Source organism: Pleurodeles waltl, chromosome 9, assembly GCF_031143425.1.
Source record: "Pleurodeles waltl isolate 20211129_DDA chromosome 9, aPleWal1.hap1.20221129, whole genome shotgun sequence".
Lineage (NCBI taxonomy): Eukaryota > Metazoa > Chordata > Amphibia > Caudata > Salamandridae > Pleurodeles > Pleurodeles waltl.
In genome coordinates, this window is record NC_090448.1 from 94,239,287 (window position 1) to 94,267,043 (window position 27,757).

Consider the following 27,757-nt stretch of genomic DNA (forward strand, 5'->3'; position numbering starts at 1 on the left):
TACTAAGACCCGGCATATTGCAAATGCGAGATTCACCAAATATGAAACCATTATACTGGGGTCACCGAATGGGACTTTGAAAAGATGCACTGTGATGAACCCGGCAACTTTACTTCCAAATGAGGATACAGAGATTGAGGATACTGATGATGTTGAACACGATTGTCTTGAGGTAACAGAACTGTCCACCAAACCGAGACCTGATATTAAAGATACCCAATTGGAGGAAAATGATTACATTATCTTTGTTGACGGCTCGTGTCTAAGAAACTCAGTAGGAGTACTGAGAGCCGGATATGCTGTGTGTACAATTACTGGCATATCCTGGAAGCCTCTTGGCTTGAAAGAGTATATTCTTCTCAAGTGGCTGAATTGGTTGCTCTTACTAGAGCTTGCCATGCTGCTGATAAATTGAAGGTTACTATCTATACCGACAGCAGGTACGGTTTTGGAATTGTCCATGATTTTGGCAAATTATGGTCCCAGAGGGTTTTCCTGACCTCTTCTGGTTCTCCGGTGAAAAATGGTGAAAGAATTAAGGAGTGTTGCACGCGATTCAGTTGCCTCCTGAAATTGCCGTGGTAAAGTGCAGTGCACATGTGAAATCACAAGATTTTGTTTCAATGGGGAATGGGTAAGCAGATCAAGTCGCAAGGTTTTGTGCATTGAACTGTATATCACTCAAAGATCAGTGGGAATTGTTACTGGAAACTGAAAATGAGACATGCACAGGTTATGCATTGAGGGTGGTTGACAATGGAAGAGTTAAAATTGTTGCAGGGGCGTGCCAGCAGAGAGGAGAAACGCTCTTGGCTCAAAATGCAATGTGTACAAAGACCTGATGATTTGTGGGTTTCAGATGAAGGGAAACTGGTTTTGCCAAACAGTCTTTTGTCACAGTTTGCAAGGTTTTACCATGGTCAAGCACATATTGGGAGAGAGCCATGATCTGGTTGTTCAAAGTCGATTGGTTCAATCCAAAATTCAGACAAGCTGCAGAAGTAATCTGTCACAGGTGCATCATCTGTCAACAGATGAATGCGGGGAAAGGGACCGTGGTGATTTTGAGCCACATTGGGAGAGCAGGAGGTCCATTTAGCAGGATGCAGATGGATTTTGAGATGCTTGTGTGTGGAGGTATGAGGTAGGTGTTGGTGAATGTGTGCATCTTTAGTCACTGGATTGAAGCTTACCCTACACGTAGGAATGACAGTCTCACAGTAGCAAAGTTGCTGCTTAGGGAGTTGATACCACGTTTCGGGTTTCCGATCTCTTTAGAATCAGATAGAGGAAGTCACTTCAACAACAAGGTGGTTAAACTCTTGTGTGCCGCACTAAACATTGAACAGAAGTTGCATTGTAGCTACCGTCCCGAAGCCTCAGGACTAGTGGAACAGATGAATGGTACCTTGAAGTCTAGAGTGGCAAAAATGTGTGCAGCTACCAATTTGAAATGGCTAGATGCATTGCCCTTAGTGCTAATGTCAATGAGGAATACACCCAACAAGAAAACAGGACTGTCTCCTCACGAAATTCTCATGTGCCGAGCCATGAGATTACCAGCAGTGCCTGCAAATGCTCTTGTGAATATCACGAATGATATGGTGTTGGACTACTGCAAGTGTCTGGCTGACGTGATCCGCTCTTTCTCTCACCAGGTGGAAGCCACTACATTGCCACCGATAAATGATCCAGGTCACAATCTGAAAGCTGGTGACTGGGTTGTCGTCAAGAAACACGTGAGGAAATCGTGTTTGGAGCCAAGGTGGAAGGGGCCGTATCAAGCAATACTGACAACTACAACTGCTGTGAAATGTGCGGGAATTCCAAACTGGATCCATGCCTGTCACACAAAGAAAGTGACGTGTCCAACTGACGAGGAAATTGAACTGTCAAAAATTACAACTACAGAAAAGGAAGTCTCAAGGCCCGAGAGCTGAGACAGAAGGAGAGCCCGTTGAGAACGGCTTGGTCACTCCAGCAAGAGCTGAGACCCGGAGGGGTGACAGTGAGCCTATCTCAACTGAGGCGCCAGAAGAACCGACGCAAAGAAAGGTTCTCCCAGAAGCAGACGGATACAGGTTTGAAGTAGAGCCTGTGACAGACCCAGAAGGCGAAGGGGAAGAGTCAGGAGAGAAGCAAAGCGGGCAGACTCCTCCTGAGCAAATTGCAGGTCCATCAAGAGAAGACACCATAGAATCAGAGGAGGGTGGAGAACAGCCAAAAGAAAGACGAAAAGTCAAAAAGGTACTGAAAGGAGACAAGTGGCCAGAATCGCGAGTAACCAAAGGAAACGTGGTTGTTAACGAAAGTATAGAAGAGGAAGTCGATACGACCAGGAAAGAAGATCTTAGTGATGGAGAATTGCAGGGCGACAGAAAGCTGAAAAGAGAGGATAGCCATCAGAAGGTACGCAGGTCCTGAGTGGGCGTATGCAACATCAGCTGAGTGGCAACAAGAATTCTTGGCATTCTGTTTTGATCAAGAGGTTCCAGGTCAAGACTACGGCACCTGAACTTGACCACAGAGAAGAGAGTTTGTGTTAAATTTGAAATAAAGCTGAAAAGGTGAGAGAAAGAGAGACTGATAAATTACCGGATGGGACACTGTTAACCTGAATTGACTTGAAAAAACGATTTTGACAAGCCTGCTAACCCCATTTCACAAGGATCCTGGGAGTGAGTGAAACGCTGTAAATACTTGCTAAAGAAAGACTTTGCTTGAGAGAAGAGGGAAGGAAAAAAAAAAAAAAAGCTTTAGACCTTCCTCAGTTGATTGTTTGCCTTTATATTGTTCTGCTTTGATTCTTTACAGATCATGATTAACACTATAGTTAATAATAAGGGGAGTAGGATTTGTAGATGGTTGGGTATTATTTTGGGTGTTGGGTGCGATAGTAATCATAGCTGTGATTGTGGGAATGCCATTTGTGGATAAGAGTGAGACTAACAATGCTACAATTCCTGAGACTGCTACACTAACACCATGGGAGAGATTTGAGCAGGATACAAAATATTTGCATGAGGGAACTAACACAAAAAGGGAGCTATTTACTAATGTTTTCTATCGCTTGTTGAATGAGTATGTTGAAACAATGGATGCGAAGAATTGTTATGTGTGCACAAAAATTCCTTCGTCAGTACAAGAAAGGGTTACCTATCATAGTTTACCATTAACATACGGATAAGTTGTAGTTTGTTATTAACAAGTTTTTATGATCAAGAATATATTCAGTACTTCTATTCTAATCTAGATGTAGTTTTCTTTTGTGCCTATAAATGAATATTTGAGTAAGGTAGCTAGAGATCATAGTATTAAAATCGTTAGGGGTTTCTTTGAGCCCACACTGACATTTGGTACAGCTTATGCGCATTGCAATAATCTAACCTGTTTACCAACGCCTGTAGAGTAGAGCTTTTTAGATCACACTGATAGAAGAAAAGCGTTTAAAGAAAAGCTAGAAAAGGGATTAGAGAAACAAACATTTGCAAATGATTATGCTTATAGTGCAATAAAGACAAGGCAAATTAGTTTTAGATGCATTACACGTAGGAAAGCTTTGTATATATATGCCAAAATCTTACCATGACACTATTTGTGGGAACGAGTGAGTGCAGACATGTGTTTTTGTTTCAGAGTAAGTGGACGTTCATGGTAATTGGACAGGATCCAGCAATCCCAGGGATCTATAACATATGTGGACTTAATGCTTATTACCGTCTTCCAAAGGGATGGTATGGGACATGTTATTGGGGAATAGTTTTTCCAAAGATTTACCAATTTGATGACTTAAGGAAGTTTCCTAAAGTGTCTTAATTACATCATACTAGACAGAAAAGAGAGACAGCTGCTGCTGTCGTGGGTGATATATTTGGAGCAATAACTCCTTCAGTGGGAGTTATCTTAAACTCCATAAAGATTCGAAAGTTGTCTACTATTTTGGATAACAAGCTGACAAACTTCACAGGAGCTATACTCTTGGTGGATACTGACTTGCTGCAGAGAGGTCTATGACTCTTCAAAATAGGCTTGCTTTACACATTCTTTTAGCGAAAACTGGCGGAGTCTGTAAGATGCTTAATGAGAGGCATTGCTGTGCCTATATACCAGACAATAGTAATAAGATTAGAAGTATGCTTACTAACCTAACAAGAGATAGTACAGACTTGAAGGAGCTGAAAGAACCTGGGGTTTGGGAAAAGGTTGGAAAGGGACTTGCTAAAGTGAGAAGTTGGTTTAGTAATATTTGGCCTGGGATATTTGCAAAAATAATAGAGGGAATACGGATTGTTTTAGCTTGTTTATTCAGACTATGGTTATCATGTAAAATTAGTAAAAGAATTGGAGAAAAATTGGCAAAACGCAATATGAGGAGAGAAGAAAAGAAAAGGGAGAAAATATTCAAAGCAAAATACGAAAAGTCAAACATGGGGGAACAAATTGAAATGAAGGAACTAAGAAAGTGAAATGTTGTGAAGGGAAATGATTTGTGTGATAACAAGAGTCATCAGAGGAGGGATTGATGGAGCGTGATTAAAATCTAATAATTAACATGAGAAGCTTGCAATATAATGCTTAGTGAAATCGCATAGAAAATGTAAACGTTAACACGTGTATGAAATGTGCCCACGGGGAGTGGCCACCATTATATTTGATGATTAATTAAATTGACTAATGATGGATTACTAATGTATTAATGTATGATTTTTCTGTATTAATGTTAGGTATTATGTATTAGAATTGATAAATTAACATTAGGCCTTATTTAGCAAGGGTCTAGGCCTAGCTGCATGGTCTCATATTAACTGCGTTTTCTAACGTGCAATGTAATGTTTCTTGAAGAACGTGAAGCTGTACTTTTCCAGGAGTTAGAGATGTGTGTGTAACCGTAGTAAATTTTCTCATGAGAACCCGACTTGCTCAAGGAGACATTCTTGTGGAGCACAACAGTGTAATTCGCAACAGGTACAAGTTCATTTAGACTAGGGAAGACAATGGGACTACTGACTTGAGTAACAAATGTCACTTATTCCTCGCCTGACATTCTACCCGTTGGAGGCGTCAAACCTAGGAACCAATGAGCTGCGTGAGAACTATCAAAAGTGAAAAGCTCTAATGGGGTGACCGTTGGACTATCGGATTGAGATAATGATGAACCAAAAACTTGCCCAATTGGAAATTAGGGGACTGTACAACAAGTTTGATATAATCGTAGGACTCAAGAAGAAATCAGCCATTATGTGCCTTTGCTATTGCCTAGACACTTTGCCACTCTGTCTTAAAGACTTTGCAGTTAAATTTTTCGAACCCTCCGTGTTTTGCTTTGCCAATTTGTACTTTTTTAACCTTGAGGGAAGGGTCCCTTATTACCCGTCTTGCTGAACTTTGCTGTGTTTCTTGGCTGATGGCGAATCAACTGTTGTCCTGAGGACAAAGACTGACTCTGTATGCTGAACCATTACGGAGGGTAACTAATATGATGATGAAATTGTAATTGTCCGTTTGCCTTTCCTTTCTAGGTACCAACTGCTTCTTTTGATGGAGACCATAGTTAGATGTTTTGGAAATTTGTGTTGCTAAATTGTTTTGCATGAAGCCCAACATGCTAATTTGATGTTAGTTAAGGAGTTCACTAAATGGACACAAATAGACAAATGACTGAATCTATGCTTTGTTGAATAATGCGCTAATGATACACTGCTAAGATTAACCCATGTTGACGTTGTGCTGTGTTCTAATGTTTATGATTTTTGCTTTGCTGAAATCTTATTCGAGTTGCCATATTATTACTGTGTTGATGTGTTTTCTGGTATTGAGACTAATAAACTTGCTAGTAGAGTATAATCAATAGGGAATAAATATAATAAATCTTAAAAAATAGTGTGGTTATTCGCAACGGAAATGTTTTGGTGTGTTTTTATTCTTACCTATGCCATTATCCAATTTGAATCGATTTGTTATAGTGAATATTGATAACATTATTGATCTATTGATTGCTATGTTGATTAATTGTCTCGTCCTAAGGTGTCTTCAATCAGGGTCAAAAGATTCATTGGCCTAAAACGAGTCCCAGACTAATTTTTTAACACAGGACGCGTTATCAGTAACAAAATGTTATTAGCTTTTGAAATCCACCGGGTAAAGTACAACTACAGCCACATCTCACTTTCACAGTATAACCAAACACTTGACAAGCCACAGCACCAAACCATAAAAAGCTCCTTCATTCCAGTCCCCCCATATCTTACCCTACTTCCGTGGAAAACCTTGTGATATATAGACTTTTCAAATTGAGTGCACGTCTACTCCCGCTCTCTATTACACCAGAGACGGAATTTCATCTCAGAGCTATTTCCCGCTTAGCAACCAAATCAGACAGCAAAGTGGACATCTTGCAAAAATGGCCCCGGACGTGAGACAGATTCCACCCCCCGACCAAGAGAGAGACTTACAAGAGGGGGGGTCTACTTCTAATGTAAGGCAACATGCAACTTCCCAGTCCTGGAACACTTTGGGTGCATGAGAGTGCACTTGTTGTACAGCTTAGAATTGTGCCCTGAACCCAAACACCAGCAACCTACCTTGTCAGGATCAATGATAAGACATTGGTTTTTTGCAATCATGGAATAAAGCCTCCTATTTTAGGATGGACATCATTCCCTAACACATTGTGTAAGTCTTCCAGAAGTCGTAAGGCTGACAAATGTGGGAGTGGAGCACAGATCCACATTGGAAAGCACCGAAAGAAAGGAACAGACATCAATATGCAGGGGTGGCGCATATATGCTGCTTCTGACACTTCTGGGGTGGTAAGGAGCCAGACCGGATCTATGTGGTGCTATCTACTGGTGAATGTGAGGATTGTAGGAAAAAGCTTTCAGATCCAATCTGGTGCCTGGGGAGTATTGTAAAGTGAGGGATTTGTGGTTAGAAGTACCCATAATAAAGTTACATTGTGGAGGCGACGCGATTTTCCCAAAGATTCTTCACTTTCCCTAATGGTAGCACTCCAGGGTTGCCAGGTGGTACCATCCAGCCCGCCTTTCATGACACCAGCATACAAAAAGACACCAACTTGTAGACTGACATTAGTGTTTGATTCTTTTTCTGTGCCGCAGTGAGGCGTGTGGCTAGTAACTGATAAAGCATCAATGACACCCCCAACAACAGCATATAACTTTTTTGAATACTTTAGGATCTTATACATGACACTGGGCTCATCAGGGGGAGAAAGGACAGCAGTGAGAAATCTACAAGAAGATTACATATCTACCAATAACAATATTAATAAACCATCTTCATACAGATCTCTCACCTTAAAAGTGAGCATAAGCAATGCCAATTAACTAAGAAAATCATGCAGAACAGTTCTGGCAAAATATCACTGTTTGCGTGGGCTGTGAATGATCAAGGGGTCACTGACAGATGCCAGCCACTGGAACGACCCCAAAGGAGTGCAGTTAGAACACTGTCCTTAGCAGAGTTGGAACTAATGCCCTCCCAGAGTGCCCACCTGTCTGATGTGATAACCTATCCCGGGACCTTCCTCTCTACTGAAATAAGGACTCACTCTGAGCAGAGCACAGCAACCATGAGATTAAGGGACCACTCCCTCAAAGCTTTGGGATTCATGGCCCGGCACTAAGCACGACTTTGGGTCGTGGTCGCACTTCAGAAACCACAGGCACACAAGGTGGCCCTGTCATGAACTTCGCCCGACGACAAGACCTGCAGGGCTTCAACCTGTTTTCCTAGAAGACATCGTCACGCACCATTAGACACTCAAAACTGTTCGACAAAAAGTTGAAGAAGACCAGTCAAAAAGTGACTGAGGAGTAGCTCTTCTTTTGATCAGCACTGACTGGCACGGAAATAAAATAACTGAAGCCAGCACACCAGAGTGGTGCCTGTATAGGACCTGCAACATCATATCTGGCGTGGACGATGCAGACAATGGACACAGAGCCAATCAACATCACCCAACGGCATGCAGGGGTACTGCGAGAAAACCCTCCACATCCAGACTGACACCTTTGGAAATTCTAAGGTAAGGAATCTGCATGGAATAGAAAATCCCCCATATGTTCTTATAAGGGCTTATTTCTCCAAGTACGAATTTACTATGAAAAGTAAACAAAAGGGGAGAGAACAGATGTAAGGAAATGGCTTCCTGTTGCAATTACCCCCCACTTTTTGCCTGATACTGATGCTGACTTGACTGAGAAGTGTGCTGGGACCCTGCTAACCAGGCCCCAGCATGAGTGTTCTTTCACCTAAAATGTACCATTGTCTCCACAATTGGCACAACCCTCGCACCCAGGTAAGTCCCTTGTAACTGGTACCCCTGGTACCAAGGGCCCTGATGCCAGGGAAGGTCTCTAAGGGCTGCAGCATGTCTTATGCCACCTTAGGGACCCCTCACTCAGCACAGACACACTGCTTGCCAGCTTGTGTGTGCTGGTGGGGAGAAAATGACTAAGTCGACATGGCACTCACCTCACACTGCCTATGGCATAGGTAAGTCACCGCTCTAACAGGCCTTACAGCCCTAAGACAGGGTGCACTATACCACAGGTGAGGGCATAGGTGCATGAGCACTATGCCCCTACAGTGTCTAAGCAAAACATTAGACATTGTAAGTGCAGGGTAGCCATAAGAGTATATGGTCTGGGAGTCTGTCAAAAACGAACTCCACAGCTCCATAATGGCTACACTGAATACTGGGAAGTTTAGTATCAAACTTCTCAGAATAATAAACCCACACTGATGCCAGTGTTGGCTTTATTAAAAAATGCACATAGAGGGCATCTTAGAGATGCCCCCTGTATTTTACCCAATTGTTCAGTGCAGGACTGACTGGTCTGTGCCAGCCTGCTGCTGAGAGACAAGTTTCTGACCCCATGTGGTGAGGGCCTTTGTGCTCTCTGAGGACAGAAACAAAAGCCTGCTCTGGGTGGAGGTGCTTCACACCTCCCCCCTGCAGGAACTAACACCTAGCAGTGAGCCTCAAAGGCTCAGGCTTCGTGTTACAATGCCCCAGGGCACTCCAGCTAGTGGAGATGCCCGCCCCCTGGACAAGCCCCCACTTATGGCGGCAAGTCCAGGAGAGATAATGAGAAAAACAAGGAGTCGTCACTGGCCAGTCAGGACAGCCCCTAAGGTGTCCTGAGCTGAGGTGACTGACTTTTAGAAATCCTCCATCTTGCAGATGGAGGATTCCCCCAATAGGATTAGGGATGTGACCCCCTCCCCTCAGGGAGGAGGCACAAAGAGGGTGTAGCCACCCTCAGGGCTAGTAGCCATTGGCTACTAACCCCCCAGACCTAAACACACCCCTAAATTGAGAATTTAGAGGCTCCCAGAACACAGCAAGATAGATACCTGCAACCTAAGAAGAGGACTGCTGAGCTGAAAAACCTGCAGAGAAGACGGAGACACCAACTGCTTTGGCCCCAGCTCTACCGGCCTGTCTCCCCCCTTCTAAAGACACTGCTCCAGCAACGCGTTCCAAGGGGCCAGCAACCTCTGAAGCCTCAGAGGACTACCCTGCATCTAGAAGGACCAAGAACTCCAGAGGACAGGGGTTCTGTTCCCCAAAGACAGCAACTTTGCAACAAAGAAGCAACTTTGAAACAACACACGTTCCCCGCCGGAAGCGTGAGACTTTGCACTCTGCACCCGACGCCCCCGGCTCGACTTGTGGAGAACAAACAACAGAGGGAGGACTCCCCGGCGACTACAACCCTGTGAGTAGCCAGAGTTGGCCACCCGTGCCGCTGAGGGTGTACTTTCTGTGTGGACTTGTGTCCCCCCCCCCCGGTGCCCTACAAAACCCCCCTGGTCTGCCCTCCGAAGACGCGGGTACTTACCTGCTGGCAGACTGGAACCGGGGCACCCCCTTCTCCATTGAAGCCTATGCGTTTTGGGCACCACTTTGACCTCTGCACCTGACCGGCCCCGAGCTGCTGGTGTGGTAACTTTGGGGTTGCTCTGAACCCCCAACGGTGGGCTACCTTGGACGCAAACTTGAACCCCGTAGGTGATTTACTTACCTGCAAAAACTAAAACACTTACCTCCCCCAGGAACTGTTGAAAATTGCACTGTGTCTAGTTTTAAAATAGCTTTATGTAATTTATGTGAAAACTGTATATGCTATTTTGCTAATTCAAAGTTCCCACATGAAATATCTTTCATTTGAAGTATTACTTGTAAATCTTGAACCTGTGGTTCTTAAAATAAACTAAGAAAATATATTTTTCTATACAAAAACCTATTGGCCTGGAATTGTCTCAGAGTGTGGGTTCCTCATTTATTGCCTGTGTGTGTACAACAAATGCTTAACACTACTCCTCTGATAAGCCTACTGCTCGACCACACAATAGAGCATTAGAATTCTCTTTTTGCCACTATCTTACCTCTAATGTTCCTGCTGACAACTGGGGTAGCTGATGCTGGATTCCGCTGCCAAGGGGATGGCTATGCTGGGTGGAGAAAGCATTGCAGGAGGCTGGCCTGGTTTGTAGTGGGTAACTAAGGCACTCACACCTTTATACCAAGTCTAGTTATCCCTTATTAGAGATATGTAGTCAGTGTCTAGAAGCCAGGCTCTCTAGGGGTAGTGTGGATGAGCAGCCAAGGCCTAACTAGAAGGAATGCAAAGCTCATTCAATACCACTGTACTCACACATGAAAGAAAATACACAGTGTTAGGAAAATAAAGATACTTTATTTTGGAGACACAAATGCCAAAAATACCTAAGAGACCATACTCCCTTAGGAGGTATGTAATATACACACTATTTACACTAGAATGCAGTAATAACTGTGAAAACAGTTAGAAAACAGTGCAAATAGTTAATATCACAATAGTTAGAAATGGGCGTACAGGGAACACAGGAGTAAATCACAGTAACTTTCCTAGAACACACAAGAACATGTGATAGAAGATTATGCCAGAACCGGAAGAGACTGCAAGACACCAACAATGGATTCCTGGACCTGAAGACATGTGGAAGAAGGGGACCAAGTCCAAAAAGCACTTAAGAGTCCAGGTAGTACAGGAGCCCCTGCTAACCCGGATGAAGTTGCAACAGAAGAGCCATAGGTGAAGAACAGTCAGTACTGCACCCAAGAAGACGGATGCGGGTTCCTGGTTGGTGCAGAGGATGTCCCACGCCAGATGGATGATTGCAGTCTGGTTTGCGTTGTTGGATTCCACCAACAAGCCTTGGCACACGCAAAGCTCGCGGTTAGCGGAAAATGGCTCTGCCCGGAACCTGGTGATCTCTACACAGGAGAGGGAGACAGACAGCCCTCAGAAGACCAGGCAGCTCACACAGGAGTCCCACAGCACGGGGACAAAGAAGGTGCAAAAGGAGGCTCACACAGCACTACACATAGGGATCCCTCACCGCTGTAGAACCATGCAGGAGGCTGTGCATTGCAGGAAGGAGTGCTGGGGGCCAGAACTGCACGGTGCACGAAGAACTTCGTGGAAGGATGCCAAAAAGCCTTGGCAACTGCAAAACATGCAGTGCACAGGGTTACTGTCTTGCGTGGGGAGGCAAGCTCTTACCTCCACCAAAGATGGACAGCTGAACTTCAGGACCATCGGGACCCAAACCACCAATCACTGCAGAGGGGTGCCTGCTGAAGCAGGGAAGTGACTTCTTCACTTCAAGGGAGTTTCCTTCGTTCTTCTGGTGCCGGCCAAAGACAGGCAGTCCGCGGAGGATGCACGACCTGGAAACAGTTGCAGACAGCAGCTGAAGATACAATGTTGCAGAAGTCGTGTTTGCTTCTTTGTTACAGTTTGTAGAGTTCCTGGAGAGTCCAGATGCTGTTTAGTCTGTAGAAGGTAAAGGATGCAGAGGATTCCTGCTGGAGTCTTGGAATCCGAATCTGAAGAACCACCCAAGAGAGAGACCCTAAATAGCCTTGAAAGGGGGATTGGTCAGCTAACAGGTAAGCACCTATCGGGGAGGGCTCTGACGTCACCTGCTGGCACTGGCCACTCAGATGCTCCCAGAGTCCCCTGCCAACTTGGAATCCAAGATGGCAAAACCCAGGAACACTCTGGATGAGCTCTGAGCACCACCCCTGGGATAGTGATGGACAGGGGAGTGGTCACTCCTCTTTCCTTTGACCAGTTTTACGCCAGAACAGGGACAGTGCAGTCTGGATTATGCAAGAAGGGCACCATCTGTGGCCTTCAAAGCATTTTCAGAGGCTCTGGGAGGCTACACCTTACTTCCACCTATTTTCAAGGGGAGAGGGTGTAACATGCCTCTCTCAAAGGAAATCCTTTGTTCTGCCTTCCTGGGGTTGAGCTGCTTAGGGCAGAAACCTGTGAGGTGGCAGCAGCTGGGGCTGCCGGGAAAACCTCAGAAGGCTGTGATGGCATTACTGGGGGTCCTCTAAGGACTCCCCAGAGTGCATGGAATAGTACAACCAATGCTTGCAAAAGCCTTGGGGTATGATTCCAACATGTTTGATTCCAAAAATAGCCATATTTGGAGTTACCATTGTGAAGCTGTACATAGATAGTGACCAATGTATAGTGCACGTGTAAAATGGCTTCCCCGCAATCACGAAATCTGGGAAAATGGTCCTGGACAACGTGGGGGCACGTCTGTTATTGCAGGGGTGCCCTCACACACAGGTACTCTGCACCCAGCCTTAAGGGTTGACGGCCTGGTATATGGGTGACTGTTTAGTGACATGGTGCTGTGTAAATGGCAGTGAAGGGGTGCATGCACCATTTCACACAGACTGCAATGGCAGTCCTATAAAAGCTTTTGCATGGGCTCCCTATGGGTGGCAAAAGAAATGCTTCAGCCCAAAGGGATCCCCAATGCCCTGGGTACCTAGCCAACATATACTAGGGACTTATAAGAGGTGACCAGTATGCCAATTTGGGATGAAATACTGGGTTACCAGTAAACAGTGACATTTAGAGGAGAGAGAGAGAGCACAAGCACTGAGGTCCTGGTTAGCAGGATCCCAGTGACAGTCAAATGCACTGACATCAGGCAGAAATTGGGGGTAACATGCCAAAAAGGGGGTACTTTCCTAGAAGTATTAAAGAGGTTTTAAGGCTGCTGGAGGGGTGGGAACTGGACAGCACGATGGGACTGGCTCTCGCGTCCTTTATGGTTTCCGCTACCACGTTCTCGAAGGGTCTGGGCAGGCTGCTGGAACGGAAATGTCTGGTATTGTGGATGCGCAAATGTATACCTTCCACTTTCATGGCATAGGTGCAAGGATTGCTGTGGACAGGTTGAGAGATAAAGGCAAAGCAATCTGGCAGTACCTTGCTCTAGCAAAAGCCCTTGAACACCACATCAGCTTGGTCACCTAATAGGATGGAACCATAAAAGGGCATGTCGATCAATGAAGATTGGACATCCCCAGAGATATCAGTGGACTTTAACCAGAAACACACCAGGTGAGGATCCGGATCAGACATCCGGCGATGAAATACCCCATATGGCTTAAATGCCACAGATTTGTGTATGTCCCTAGCATACTAGGAGCAATGGCTCAAAAAAGTTCAAAGCGTTGCCAAAAAGATAAAGGTGGTCAAAAAATGACTGCAGTAGCTCTTGGGACATGCACTGGTGGAGCGTAATGAAAGGAACTAATGTCAGTGTGCCAAGGATGCACCTATATAGGCACAGCAACGTCACATCAGATCCTGGGCAGTTTAACGCCACCTACCAGGGCACAGAGGTGCTGCCCAAAATTTTCCAGATCCAGTCTAATGCCTGGTGGATATCCTAAGGTGAGGAATCTGCAGTTATAAGTCTTTAAGATGACGCTTTATATTTGCCAATTAAGGCCAAATAACTTTAAACAGAACAAAATGTTTCTATGACAGCATTTTTTGGCACTGGATTTGAGACTACAGCAGGGAAAACAAACCTAGGAGACATTTCTGCTAAGAAATTACTTTAGAAGTAATGTTATGAGAAAAGTAGAAAATTCTGATCAGGTCCTAAAATGTTTGAATAAGTGAATCAGATGCTTCTACTAAAACAGTTTGATCACATAGAAGGCAATAGGCATTTCAATCCCCTCAAATGCTAACATGGTTAAACTCATTTTAATCAATGTACTCCCAAGATTCTTTGTGTTTGTGTGTCATATCTTGACTCTACATGGAGTCTAAGATGATTTCAAGGCACACCTAAATTCTCATTAGAGGTCTCTAGAAGCTAATTCACACCATCTATCTCAAACCCTTAAATAACTCATTAAATGACTTACAAAAGCTCTTAATTTCTAACTGTGGTAACAATCACCTAAACTGGTCACAATATACTTTTCTAGCCTTCATTCACAACTTATCTGTCAAACTGTCTTCTACAAGCAATATCAGCACAAATTTGCTAAAATCGTTAAACTAAGTCAGGGTTGATGTTTTAGAAGTGGTTAGATATTTAGTTTATTTCCTCACAGGGTCAAGAAACTATCCAATTGCTCAAATAAAGACATTGGCAGAAATTTGCATAGGCAATAATAATGATTAAAAAATGACAGCTTCGAGAAATCAACCCGGCCGATAGCTATTTTGAGTCAGATTTTATCAAGGCAAGCTATTTTGAGGGCCTACTTGCCGGTCTGGTGAGAGCTCAAACTGGCACAGAACAGGTGTTCTGTTCATTCGAATGAGCAATAGAGATGCCTTTAAATCTTGTCTTGTCACATTTGCTGTGTTTAAAGACAGAGGTCAAATGTCAGCTTATGCCTCCTTACAAATTACTACTTATTTTATCCTGCAGATTGGCATTTACAAAATACTTTAAATTTGCAGTCAGAGTAAGAAGAGTAGCATGAACTATGACACTAAAATGGCTCTAAATACTCCCCAAGTAGGTGCTGCAAAGGGACACACAGCTGAATGATCCAGTAGCAGCGATACTGGCAATACCGGTACTTCTATCGGTCCTGGAACCTGCAATTTGTGTATATATACACACACACATCCATACATACAATGCAGTGGGTGACAAGCCAGTAACTTTTAGGATGACAAGGTTCATGTTTCTGAAGCTCAAGGGAGTACGCAGTACAGCTGGTCGCTGCAGACTAGATTTTCAATGTTTTGACCAGCTTGTTTCAAGGAGGGTCATACATGGCCTGCTTTAGTGCTGGTGGTGTGAGGTGCAACAAATCATTTTTGGCCCTCCCTGTGACCTTCTCCAATAATTCCCTCACTACCACACTCCACCAGTGCACCTCATCACTCCATAGCCTCTCTAAAAAATGTTTTATAGTGCTACATAGCTTACTCACACTCAGTTCTGTGATCTGTATGGAATACCTTCTTTGCAGCAGGCACATTAACCCTCTGCACTGCTTTGTAATGAGCCAAAACTGCCAATAGAGAGCTGCCAAGATCGAAGAGCAGGAAGGCATGGCGAGACAAAATATTATCAGAGTGGTGGGGGTCCCTGAGGGGACGGGAGGGGCCTATCGTAGATCTTCTTGTAGATCTCATTCTCCGCACCTCCCGTCCCAAGCACCTCAAAATATTTCTCCACTGAGAGGGCACAGGTACCACCTCTACAGCCAAGGGGCCCCACCGAGGACCATCATAGCCAGGATTTTCAATCAGAGACTGGGATGCGATCCTACAGGCAGATTGCTCACATGGTGACCTGCTCTATGAAAACCCGATGAGACGCTTTTTACCGGACTTCACCCTGCAGGTGCAGCACCAGGGCCGTAGTTTTGATGAAGTTAAGAAAGCACTCTGCTCCAAAGACCTCAAGTACATAATGTTGTATGCAACAAAGCTGCAGGTGCTGGCAGGTGGGAATTCATGGTACTTTACTATACCAGCAGAAGAGTGGGACTGGATCGAGAGCTGGCGTGCGCCCAAGCAAAGCTCCTCCCATGAGGCGAAAAAGGGTCACCCCCAGAGATAATCCACAGAGGATCGGTCAGAGCTACTTGGGCAACAATCTACAACAAAAGCTGAGACTGGAGACTGACAACTGCCGCTGTTGGGCCTTTGCTGATGTGGCACCTCCTTAACTGGTAGAGGCGGGGATGGGTGGTTGGGTCAGATCCTGATTGGGACACAGGACTACTAATGTGCTAGATTTGGACACGACGTGAGGAGGGCATATGGCTGTACCCAGTCACAGGTTGGGGGGTGGCGGCATTGTTCTGATGGTTTTCCACTATTTAATGTGTTTATGCTCAGTAACTTCAGGTACTGCAGGGAGACTTTCGCACACACGGAGGGAGGGAGACTAGCTATGTGCTATGATACATTGGGTGGGGTCACTACATTATCAGCAACAACATGCTACCACACAGTTGCTCTGACCTAAAGGTCATCACGTGGAATGTTAATGGCCTGGGCACAAAATTAAGAGCATGATAGTTTTACAGTAGATCCAAAGGCATGCCCCAGACATTGCCCTCTTACAGGAAACCCACCTGAAAGGTAATTGCTACAAGGAGTTAAATCAAATGGGGTACGCCCTGCTGGCCCATACGGGTTTTACCACTAACTGCAGGGGTACTGGAATCCTTGTTAAGTCTATCCCTATACACCAGGTAAAACATGACATGATCCCCTGGGCCGCTTTGTGGCTCAGACTGGCACTTGGGAAGGCCACACACTCAACCTGTGCCCGGTCTATGTACCGCCAAGGCTACAAACGAACACCCTGTCAGCACCAATTGGTACTCTCATTCTCAGAGGGGGGAGAAGGAGGGGTTGGGAGAGCACAAGGCTCAGATTTCCCAGTCTCCAGAGACTGTCAAGCCTTATCTCCATGTAGGCTTTGCACATTCATAGCATATGACTGCAGGCTGTACACACACCATGGATACTTTAAACATTACCCAAGGCTATCTCAGGGATCACTCAGAATTAAAACCGCGCTCTGTACAGAGATACTTTTCTATAATTAGTCAACATTTGAAGCTATCTCACTCCAATACATTCACCCCACAATGCACAGATCTTGGCCACAATGAATTCCATGAACTGGCAGAAGAAACTGTAGATCACAACAGAGCCAGTAATCAAGCGGAACTTCAACTCAATTGCACCCCTCACAGGGGTGCCTTTAATTGGTTAAACAAACACTGACAAAGCCAATAAGTTCTGGTTTATGGTTGAAAGTACCTTGTGTCACTGATCAGAGTAGGCACTCACTAGGCCATTATATATGTACTCTGTCACTCTTCTTTGTACTGAGCCCTCCAAACAACCAACCACCCAAATTTGACATCCTTGCATTCATCCTGACTTAATTGACCACCCACCCACTGACCCGTCCTTGCATTCGCCCTCTGACCTAACTGAAATAACCCACAAATTGAACAACCTTTGGAATGGTATACATTCCTCAAGGCTGCCCTCTCCCCATCTGTGCTGATGCCAGAGAAAGACAATCAACATTAATGATCTAGTTATCAAAGACACTTTTACTGAATTACAATGTCATGTGTGTGCCTCAGAAAGTTCAAGCTCAGGCAGCTGGATAACTAAATAAAAAACACAGCTGTGAGGAGGCGGCAAGCACTTTTTTGTGGAAGCACACATCTACTGCTCAATCAAAACATTCTTGGTTCCCAGTCAAAACGTACTTCTGGCTCCCAACAAGTTGGTGAAGTCAAAGCCTCTGTAGTGATGCTTGCAATTATCTGTTGACAGCTACGCTGTTAAGCCAGACCACACAATGGGGGCTAACTGAGATCTTGTCCTGTTTAAAATATGGTTCCTAGTAGTGCAATCATTTCCATGAAAATAAAATATTGAGAAGTGCAAGCTTCTGAAATGCAAATACATTGAAACTACACTGAGGTCAAGAACCAACCGGTTCAGTGAGTTAACGTTCCCTGCTGACATCTGCAGTCATAAGAAGGGCAGGAGTATTCATCCACACAAGGTAGACCAAGCTTTCCATCCAGCCCTTTCATCCCCAGCTCTTCTGAAGTTCCAAAAGTTCCGTAAGACCTGGCTATTTGTCAAATCAAATGGATCCGGTCAGCGCCTGGATGCATTCATGGGTGACAAGAAGCACTCTACAAATCTACTGATTGATTCCAGAATATAAGGCAGCACTTTTATTAATATAAACTTAGTTTATATAATCTTCTAAAAAGAATCCCAAAGATAATTTCACATGTGCATTGAAACTTGGCGAATTGCTATTCAGACAAGGAAAATATGAAGGAAGACTTTAACTAAACCAAAAAAGTTAGGATCACCTACTAGGAAACCTAGATAAGCACAACAAGCTAAATGGGACATCAAATATAGGTTCCGCTTCTCCACATGGTATGCAGATGTCAATGAACATGGTGCTTGACTTCAGGCTAGATTGAGGAAGTATTCACTAGCTTAGATCCTCACAACCAGTAAAAACAAATGCCTTCCTAAGTGCTACAGGGAGTGGGCATCTCTCCACCATTCACTGTCCCATCCACTGAAATGATCTTGCAGAAGAACTGGCCTCAAAGCAAGGAGCATTCTATTGAGGATGACTAGCACCCTAGCTAAAGAAAGTGCTGCAATAAACAGTGAACCATGAGAATTAGATGACTTCATAACAGAGGCAGAGTAAAACCTCTCAGGTAGTCACATCTCCCTGCTGTTTAAACGTAGAAGGTACACTGTTCTAAAAAAAATAATGTGTCAGACTACAGTTCAGGCCAGGGAACATTATCTAGTTGTAGAATGCACAAGTTCCTTACCTGCTTGAGGATATTTTGTTCCCTCATTAGCTTCTGTCGCTCTCGGTTTGGTTTATTGACAACAACTTCCAGCACATCTTGAGCAGAAATGGTTCCAGCTGCCACAAAGTAAACCAGTTCCTCCAGCAACTTAGTAACTGCCCTGTGGAAGAAAGAAAACAAATAAAACAAATATCCCCCTTTGGTCCTCATGCAAGCTCAGCATCTTGGTAGGAAAGAAGGCTGGTGATTATGATGGACAAATTCGGAGGAATAGTAATTTCAAGCGACCGAAGATTATTTACCTCAGATAGTCTGTAATTCAGTAAAACTTTGTGGAGTAAATGATAACTAAATGGAAAGCATTTAAACCAGATATCACCTCAGTTCATAATGAGTATTGTAAGGCTTCTCCCAACTCCTAATGTCAAAAGCTCATTCTTGGAGAATTACAGAACTTCACTTCACAAGGTTAGCTTATGGGAGTCTTTAAATAAATTGCATCTTATTTTCATTGTCGGTGTGATCTCTAATGAAAAAAAGATGTTTACAAGTTAACAACTTGCATGCGCTGGATATAAGGGATTTGGGGTTTGCAGCTTTTCATGCTATCTTCAAAAACTAGTTTAATGCAACACAAATAACAGACTTATCTGTCAAACACAAGCGCACAGGAGGTTTTGCTTGCTTTGCGCTGTACACATTTAAAAGGGGGTGCATTCTTTTACATTACAGTAATGTGCCCAAAAAGTGACAGATTTACAACTTTGAAAAGTGCTGCTGCGGATTAGACTATCAAGTTAGTTGAACAGTGAGGTAGCATTAGCAGCATTTGGAAGGTTCTGCAGTGACTGATGGTGATAACTAACCACTTAGTGGTTTGCTGGAGGGCAACACATTTATATAAAGTGGACCTAACCACATGGCAGCTGAGTGCTCTAAATAACAGATTACATTGAATTAACTTACATACAGATAAAAGGAACTAAAGGACAACTAACCATTACTTTATAGTTTCAGGTAAAGTTTCAATAGTTGAGTTCTTAGAGGCTAGGATGCTTAAACTGCATCTATGTTTTAAAGAGGCAGTTTCAATTTCTGGGTCCTGGACAGGAGAACACTGGAGGGTTTTAGAAGTTTTGTCATAGGAATTTTAAAAATAGCCCATCTGCTTGTGAAGTGTGCTTCTTTAATAGGATGTGAGACTGAGGCACATTGTTTTATCCATGAGGCAAGATATTTTTAAATTAACTCAGGCCGCGGGTGGAAGTAAAGATTCCTAAAAATGGGTGTAGTGCAGACTGATTTTTTCACTCCCTTGGCCAGGTGTGCAGCAGAATGTCGGATGGCTCGGAGTGGTTCCTCTGAGGATTTAGGTAGACCTGTTGGGACGGTTTTGCTGCAATCTAGGTAAGACAGAGGCTGTACAATGTTGCAAATTCTACTTGTGGGATGGTGGGCCTGAGCTTGTTTGAGAGGTGAAACATTTGAAATGCATTAGCAGGCAAACATTTTCAAAACCTGGGCAAGGCTAGAGAAGGGTGGGTTCCTCAGCTCTAGACCAGCCTTCACAGCAGGTTAGTGTTTCACAATCTTTGAACAGTAGGAGGCTCAGCTCTGGGAAGTTTTTCCATAAGTGGAGTTTTGTGGCTCAGTACTTCTACGATTGTTTAAAGTGATTGGGTCAGAAGTCTGGCAGCCCCATTTTGGTCCAACAGCGAAGCATGCAAGTCAGTTGACAAGAGACAAATCATAACCTGCAAAAATTAAGCCAGAAAGGAATGATGCCAAAGACATTGTAAGTCACCTGGTAAACACAGCCTTTAATCTTCCCAGGTATTTCTTAGTACAGCGCCCACCGCACTGCAGAGCGATTTGTAGTCTGTCCAACTTCAAAGCAGATTTGGTGCGAGATCTGTAATTTGGTCTCATGCTCCGTAAAAATGAAACTTCACAAGTAAAAGATGCTTTGCTTGTGCAGATAAGCTGCTGTTCAACTAATAGACTAATATGTTTTAAAGAAACTCTTGGGAATCATGACAACTTTCCTTTTCCAGTTCAATATTTCTTCAAGGTACATACTCAAGTCAGGTACCAAGGTTACATTTTTCCATACAGCTCACCCTGGACGTAGGCTAAATATGCAAACTTAATATAAAAATACAAAAGCCTACACTCAACCTCCCAAGACAGTGAAAGTGATACGAATACTTACGGGTGCAGGCACCAAGAGATTGAGAGGTTGTGTTGCATACGTTACAACTTTGGCGTAACTCTACAAGGTGTGCTATCCTTGAGTGACACAGGTGAACTTGGTTCAATGCACCAGCGCTGAATGTTTAAGACCGGTTATTGCAGGCCCCCAAGACGCTATTCAATGTATGACTGACAAAGGTATTGCTTTTGGGTTGCTAACAATCCAAATTCGGGGGCATGGTAGTAAAAGTCACAAAACGTATTTTGTTATTCACACTATCAAACACTGTACTAAGAAGAATGAACACTTCAATAAAAGGTATTACTACAGGAACAGTCTCTCTCAGTGAGTCTAAAACAACTACACACAATATTATAAGAGCAGCAAGCTGAGATGTTCTAAATAACAAGAATAAAATAAACATTTCCATCAGGTTTAAAAAAGTCATCTAAAACCTAGCTCCCTAATGCCTATCTCTATGCGCTACACTAAGAGGATGGAAGGCAGAGCATCTGGCAGTCTAGAGTTTTAGTAGGAAGAGGCACACTGCATACCTTGGTGACAACATAGGCGGTCTTCATCAGTGAGGGAAAACATACTGTGGTAGCAGTCAGTTGGTTTTCCTCCAGGACTTGGCTTTGTCAGCCTAAGGATTCAGGCGAGATGTAGCATCTGCTAAGTGTGCTGAAAGCAGGTGAGGCTGTCTCTGGCAGAATTGCAGGTGATAATCTGGACGAAGGACCTCTGACAAGTGGTGAAGTGGCAGTCTTTACACTAACTCTTATCAGAAATTGGAATTTCTGACATATGTTTAAGAATGTCTGACAGATTGCGCGCATCAAGGTATGCGTCCCAGATGTTTCCATATAAACATACAAGGTAAAAGAATGTCAACTGAGACGACATTATTCGGTTATATGGCTGTATGTGCTCTTATCTATCCTTGACATGGTGAACAATAGACATCTGACCCAGACAAATATTGCGTTAGGTGTGGTGTATGTCAATCAAATATCTTGACACTTTCACATTTCTTAGAAAGATAAGGTCAGACATCTGCATCTAATGGCAGACATAACAATGATTCGGCATAAATCAGGAAAATGGTGACTTCCATTGTTTGAGAGTGAGAAGATGGCAACCTCCATTAGCCAAGATGGATTCGAACCTTAGAGACTGTCAGCGGAGTAGTCCCTCAATTGGAGAGGAAACTACACCAACCCCAGGCATAAAATGTAAACACCAAGCCTATGTGGACAGGAGAGTGGGGAAAAATGGGAGAAAATCAAACTTCAAAACAAATGCAAAACCATGAATCCAGCTAGCCTACAATTAGGTCAAAATCCTGAGAAAACATTTTCATTGTATGCACAAGTTTTTCATATGATACTCAAAAGAGCAACATTGCTGTGGCATTAATCTGTGCCTTTTCCTGACATCCAAAAGATCAATGTTTGCTCCTACACTCACCCAGTGGAGGCTTGAAATTGATCCTACTTATGACCTTTGATTAGGAACATGGGGCAGAAGGTAGCATGATTAAACCCATGTCTCAGAGTGAGATCTGGTCGGAGATTCAAGGTAAATAGAGGTGCCATAACCTGGCATACAAATTTTGCCTGCATTTGTTTACCAGCTAAGCTCAGCAAAGGACAGGACATAACTTTAATCACATTTTACTTTTCATTTCAAGATCCATAAAATAGATTACATGCTACACAATTAAAAAAAATAAGCTTTTGTATAAGTCATAATAAAGGCACGAATGGCTATATAATTCATTCATACTAATTGCTTGGGCAAAGGATACTTTGATATGCTTGTATTTTTAAAGGACGTGAGATTCCAATTTAATTTAGAACCATATGCATTAGAGACAACTCCAGTTAGAGAAGCATAGCGGGCAGCCCTGTGTGCTAATGGCTAAAGTTGACAAAAGGGATTTCTTGTGAGCGCTTGCCTCCTAGAGTACTGCAGTGTATACTTTCAAGGGATGCTGTATCAGTTGCGATGCAATAGGAAAAGGAGTAGTAAAGAAGGGAGTTGCTCCGCAGGGCAAGAAGACACCAGGTTTCATTATTATAAATTATTCTCTGGCAAGACAAGAGTCCACATGTGAGATAACTTTGTAACACAAGGGATTAACCATGCAGGTAATCCAGGTATCAAAAGTCAACTTGCAGTTGAAAGCACTCAGACCGTCAGGATAGCAGTGATCCATCCAGGATCCATCCAGGATCCAACAGATCAAGACCCAGAGAATCAGTGGCACTTCTTTGGGTACGAAATTAATTAAGTGGAGAAGCCAGACAACACAACTGAATTGAAGGCTACTTGACTTAATATATTCAACATACAGCCATTGTCCACATCCATGTTGATAATCTTCCCAAACCATTGTAATGTGTACAGGGCTAAAGATGAGCTTGCAGGTGGTGACAGATGTGCCCCTACTCATGTTTTCCAAGAACCCCACTTTCAGTTAACGTGGGTGTGCAAGAAAAGAAAAGCATTTATTACAAATCCCTCAGAAAATCACTAGAGTATCAGACCAGGAAGAATACAAGCAAATTCAGTCTCTGAATATTAAATATTTAAATTTGAATCAAAGTTGAATGACAAAACACCAGCTCTAGGAATTCCTTCTCAAGCAGCAATTACAAGCTGCTTGAATGATGCCCAGAGATTTCCTTTGAGCATCCGCAAATGACATTTTGAGATTATGTATGTGTACTCTTGGACTAAATAATAAAAGATCTTCAGCAAAGAACAGCCTTTAGGGCCTGTAAGGCTGGCGCTGCAATAGAACATATGCCCAGTGATGAGGCATGTTACCATTTGGTGGGTGAGGGCACTTGCTCCTAAACATTAATGCAGAGTTTGACCTTAGTGTAATCTTATCACAAGAGACAACTTGGACCTTGTTTCAGAACTGCACACCTAAAGCTATAACCACCAACAAGGGGAACACAAATTAAGTAAAATTATGTCCCTCTGTCAACTTGGTCATGGCGGTAAGTTGGAGGTCAGTGGGTGGAGGGATGGGATTGTAGCAGCATTTAGCCAAAATATAAAAAATAAAAAGTGTTGGGGTGTTTGGGGGGCTGGAGGGGGTTGGCAGTTGGAGCCAGATCTCCTACAGAACCCCAGTCTCATGCAGTACTAATCATATTCTGCTTTCCTAACCGAGTGTACTGTATCCATGCAGCAAGCTGTTGTGAAGCGAAGTCTCCCACCTGTCCCCTGCCAGGCATGCTCTACTCAAGCACATCAATGTTCCTAAGGCATCCAGAATGCCTCAGTCACTTCATTGGCAGAAACTGATTGTGGGGATGGTCAAATACATTGTCTACAGTCATCAAGTAGGTGCCCTGCCAGAGGTGAAGGACCACATAATGAGGAAAAATAAAGTCTAGTTTGTCGTAGTTTCAAAAATTGGTGAACTTCAGATGTGCCTAGGGGCCGACACTAGGGCCCATATTTATGGGTTTTGTGGTGCAGGACAGGTGTCTTGCTGCCCTGCATTACAGGGAAAAGGGAGGAATGTGCCCTATTTATCCAATGTGGCGCATTCCTGTCCTTCCCCCTGCGCTGGTGACCTTTTGGCGGCCTAGCGCCAACAAAGGGGCATGCGTTGCATGCAGGATTGTTTGTGTGCAGAAAGGGACACATTTCTGCACAAAAACAATCCGGAGAGGATTTTTTCTCCTATGCGTGGTGCAGAATGCAGCACACATACTGTAGTAAGGGGGAAAAAAAAGATGAGAAAAACATTTCTTCTCGTTACCCCTCTCCTAGTATGGCATCTCTTTTTGGTGCATTCCCAGGTTTATCAGGTTTGGTAAATCTGGAAATATGTCAAAAATAATGAGTTGTTTCGGAACACCTACACAACACCCATGGAACGCCTCTCTTGGCCCTCTGAAGCAAGTTCAGATCAAGAGGACAACATGGCCTTTAAGTAACAGGTCTTCCAGTTGTCTGATGCTTAATGTCGTCCGACTAAATTCCCACAGATCAAGACTGAACCTCATACTGCATTTATCAGATTTCATTTTATGACTCATGGGTGACCATGACTTGAAAGTACCTTTGCGTGGTTCTGTTCACATGCATCTTTTCCCCGCCAGTCAGGGAAGAGCTTTGGTAGGTGGCACCAACATTTTGTACCATCTGGGTCTCCTTCAGAAACTGTATGACCTCTTGTTCAAGCTCCACCAATATTTTTCATGCCCAAAGGCCATTTGTGCCACCAGGTCACTTAAGATATGGGTTTTGTCAAGCCTACATTTCCCCAGGTCATGTTCCCTTCCTATGTTCACAACGGTACAGAAAAACTTTCAACTGAATGTAAAGTTTGAAGGTATCTGCCTCCATCTTTCTTATGCCCCTAGGTATACTCTCTCCTCAGCACCTCCAATTTAAAATTACCACTGCCCTGCTGCTCATATTATCCACAGCCAATCTGATTTGGTTACCTAGCTCATTCTTCAGTGACATGGGTGTACTATTATGTTGCTCTCCTCTATCACCTACCTCCCTCAGATCTTGCTCCACTGCTATCCCAGTCTGAGAAGAAAGGACGAGTAGTGCAGATGTTGGTGTGTCAGTTTTGGTTCTAGTGCTTTCATGGGTTTCACTCATCCTATGATATTGCTGAGATCACTTCTGCCACTCATGTGCTTCCTTCATTCACCATCACTTCGACTATCTCAGTTGAAATTACTTTGAGGATTCCCAGTTTTTGGACCTTGTTGAGTGCTTAGCATAGAATGGCAATCTGTCCGAGTGTACCAATCCTCATTTTAAATTAGGTCTTCCTAGTGTTCATTCTAACAGCAGTGGCCCACTCTATTCCCTTGGTGTGCAAGGGAATAACCAAATTGCATTTGATAAAGGGTGGCTTGGAAAATCACTAATCAAAACACACTTAAATCAATAGACGTCTTATAGTAAGGTTCTAACTCCAGGTCTAAGACTGATGTGTACATTCACAAGGGCCACTGAAATCAGTCCTTCAGCTCCTGCGGATTGCAATCCCTTAGCTGGCTGTTTTACACCACAGAGTTAGAAGTGCCAGCTGCTACAACAGTGGTACATGTGAACCAAGGGTTGAAGCACAGGCCTATGCAATTAGGCACATGGCTGAAAAATATACGTTGTCAGAATTGGCAAACAAGTTACAACCAGTATTGAGGTAGGTGGGAGAGATTAGGAGAAATGTAGAGTATTAAGGCCAAATGATGTGGCTGCAAGTCATGAGTGGGTCAGTTGGGTAGACTAACAGGGAAGATACACAAGAGTTTAGATTAAATTGTCATGCTGAACTAGTGCAATGTTTTAAAGCAAGTGAGAGCTGTTGTATGACAATACAAAATACAAAAATATTATGGGTTCAAAATATTGTGGCAAATTTATTGAGTACCAAAATATTGAGAGGGTGGACACATATAGGTATGTAAAGATTTACTATTCAGAACTCCACAACATATCGTGTAGATTATATATCAAGGTACATATGTTAAGTACAGTAAACCTACATTCACCTATATAAACTTACGGCCACAATATTTTTGTTGTCAATATTTTTGCCACAATATTTTGGCCCAATGATATTCTGTTTGAATGCTGTGAGAGCACCTCTCATCAGAAGGGTGTTTCGGGTTAATCTCCCACAATACAGACTAAATGAAGATGAAAACAATCAAACAATGGTGATGGTGGTCACTTGCATTGGGGTTGCTAGGGTGAATGATCGAGTCCTACTAGTAGTGCAAATGAAGCAAAACAAAACATTTGCTTGTCAATATTTTTACACTATCAACAATCATCCACAGGATTGTCTTTGAAAAAAAAGATAAGCACAATACAATTTTGGGTGTGGCACTGAATCCAACAGTACACTGACAGGTCACCATTATGCGGGAAGCTACATAATGTATTGGCTGCTTACACTAAAAAAAAAGTCCCTTCGGGTCTTTGAAAATCAGACAACTGGTCACATTTGGGAGGGAACAACATGGTTGATGCAGAATCTATTTTTCTTACAGCCACTTAAAATGCAAAAGAGAATTGAATAGATATTAAGCCCATAAATATACCTCTGGCTTTGAGGAAGCAAATTACTCAGGAAAGTTATGTGATAATGCCCTTGGAGTGTATTCATTTATAGTAAACAAGGGTCTGCACTTCCCACTAGACACCTTAGGGTCAAATCTTTGCAGAGTTTGGCCTTTAAAGAACTACTAAACAATTACTTAGACTCAAACAAAACTATGTGGCACAAGCAGAGCAGGAAAGGTTTTAAATTGAACACAAGAAGTTCGTGCTTCATCCATGGTGTGTGGTTTGGCACATCATTCCAAGAACAGACTGGCATAAAGGATTAAAAGAAATAAAAAGCTCAAATTTTAAATAATCCCTGTGTCTGTAGCCTAGATCATAAATTTATATAAGGCCCGTTAATACGTGCCACTCCTACTGCAAGCAGGAAATTCATGAAGATAATGAGCACAAAACTGTTAGGCCACAATCCTCTGCATTAGAATATTTGAATTCCTATTTTGTATAGTACTGTGGTCATCTTCCAGTTACTCTTAAATTCTCACGTCTACTACATCAGTTGACTCATATGATCATGTAATTTTGTGAGTGATCAGATTCACTACAATTTCACATTACCCACTATCTTTCTTTGCCAAATGTAAACATGTATTACTTCATGAGAAAATTTTGAAACAAGGCAATTTGCAAGTGATGCACATTTTTCATTGCCTTTAGAGAGGCTCATGACCACTTGTTGAAGGATACAGTCAACATTCAATATTGTAATGGTCACAAACTCCAACATAGATCCA

General features: G+C 43.3%; 1 protein-coding gene across 5 annotated transcripts in view; it reads right to left on the reverse strand.

Moving 5' to 3' along the window:
• ITPR1 (inositol 1,4,5-trisphosphate receptor type 1) overlaps positions 1–27,757 on the reverse strand; it is a 1,104,774-nt gene that overhangs the window by 641,655 nt on the left and 435,362 nt on the right. For all 5 annotated transcript variants that reach the window (XM_069206352.1, XM_069206351.1, XM_069206348.1 and 2 more), the window contains exon 15: positions 18,725–18,866. In XM_069206352.1, the coding sequence (XP_069062453.1) occupies positions 18,725–18,866 (142 nt within the window). The remainder of the gene's footprint in view (positions 1–18,724; positions 18,867–27,757) is intronic.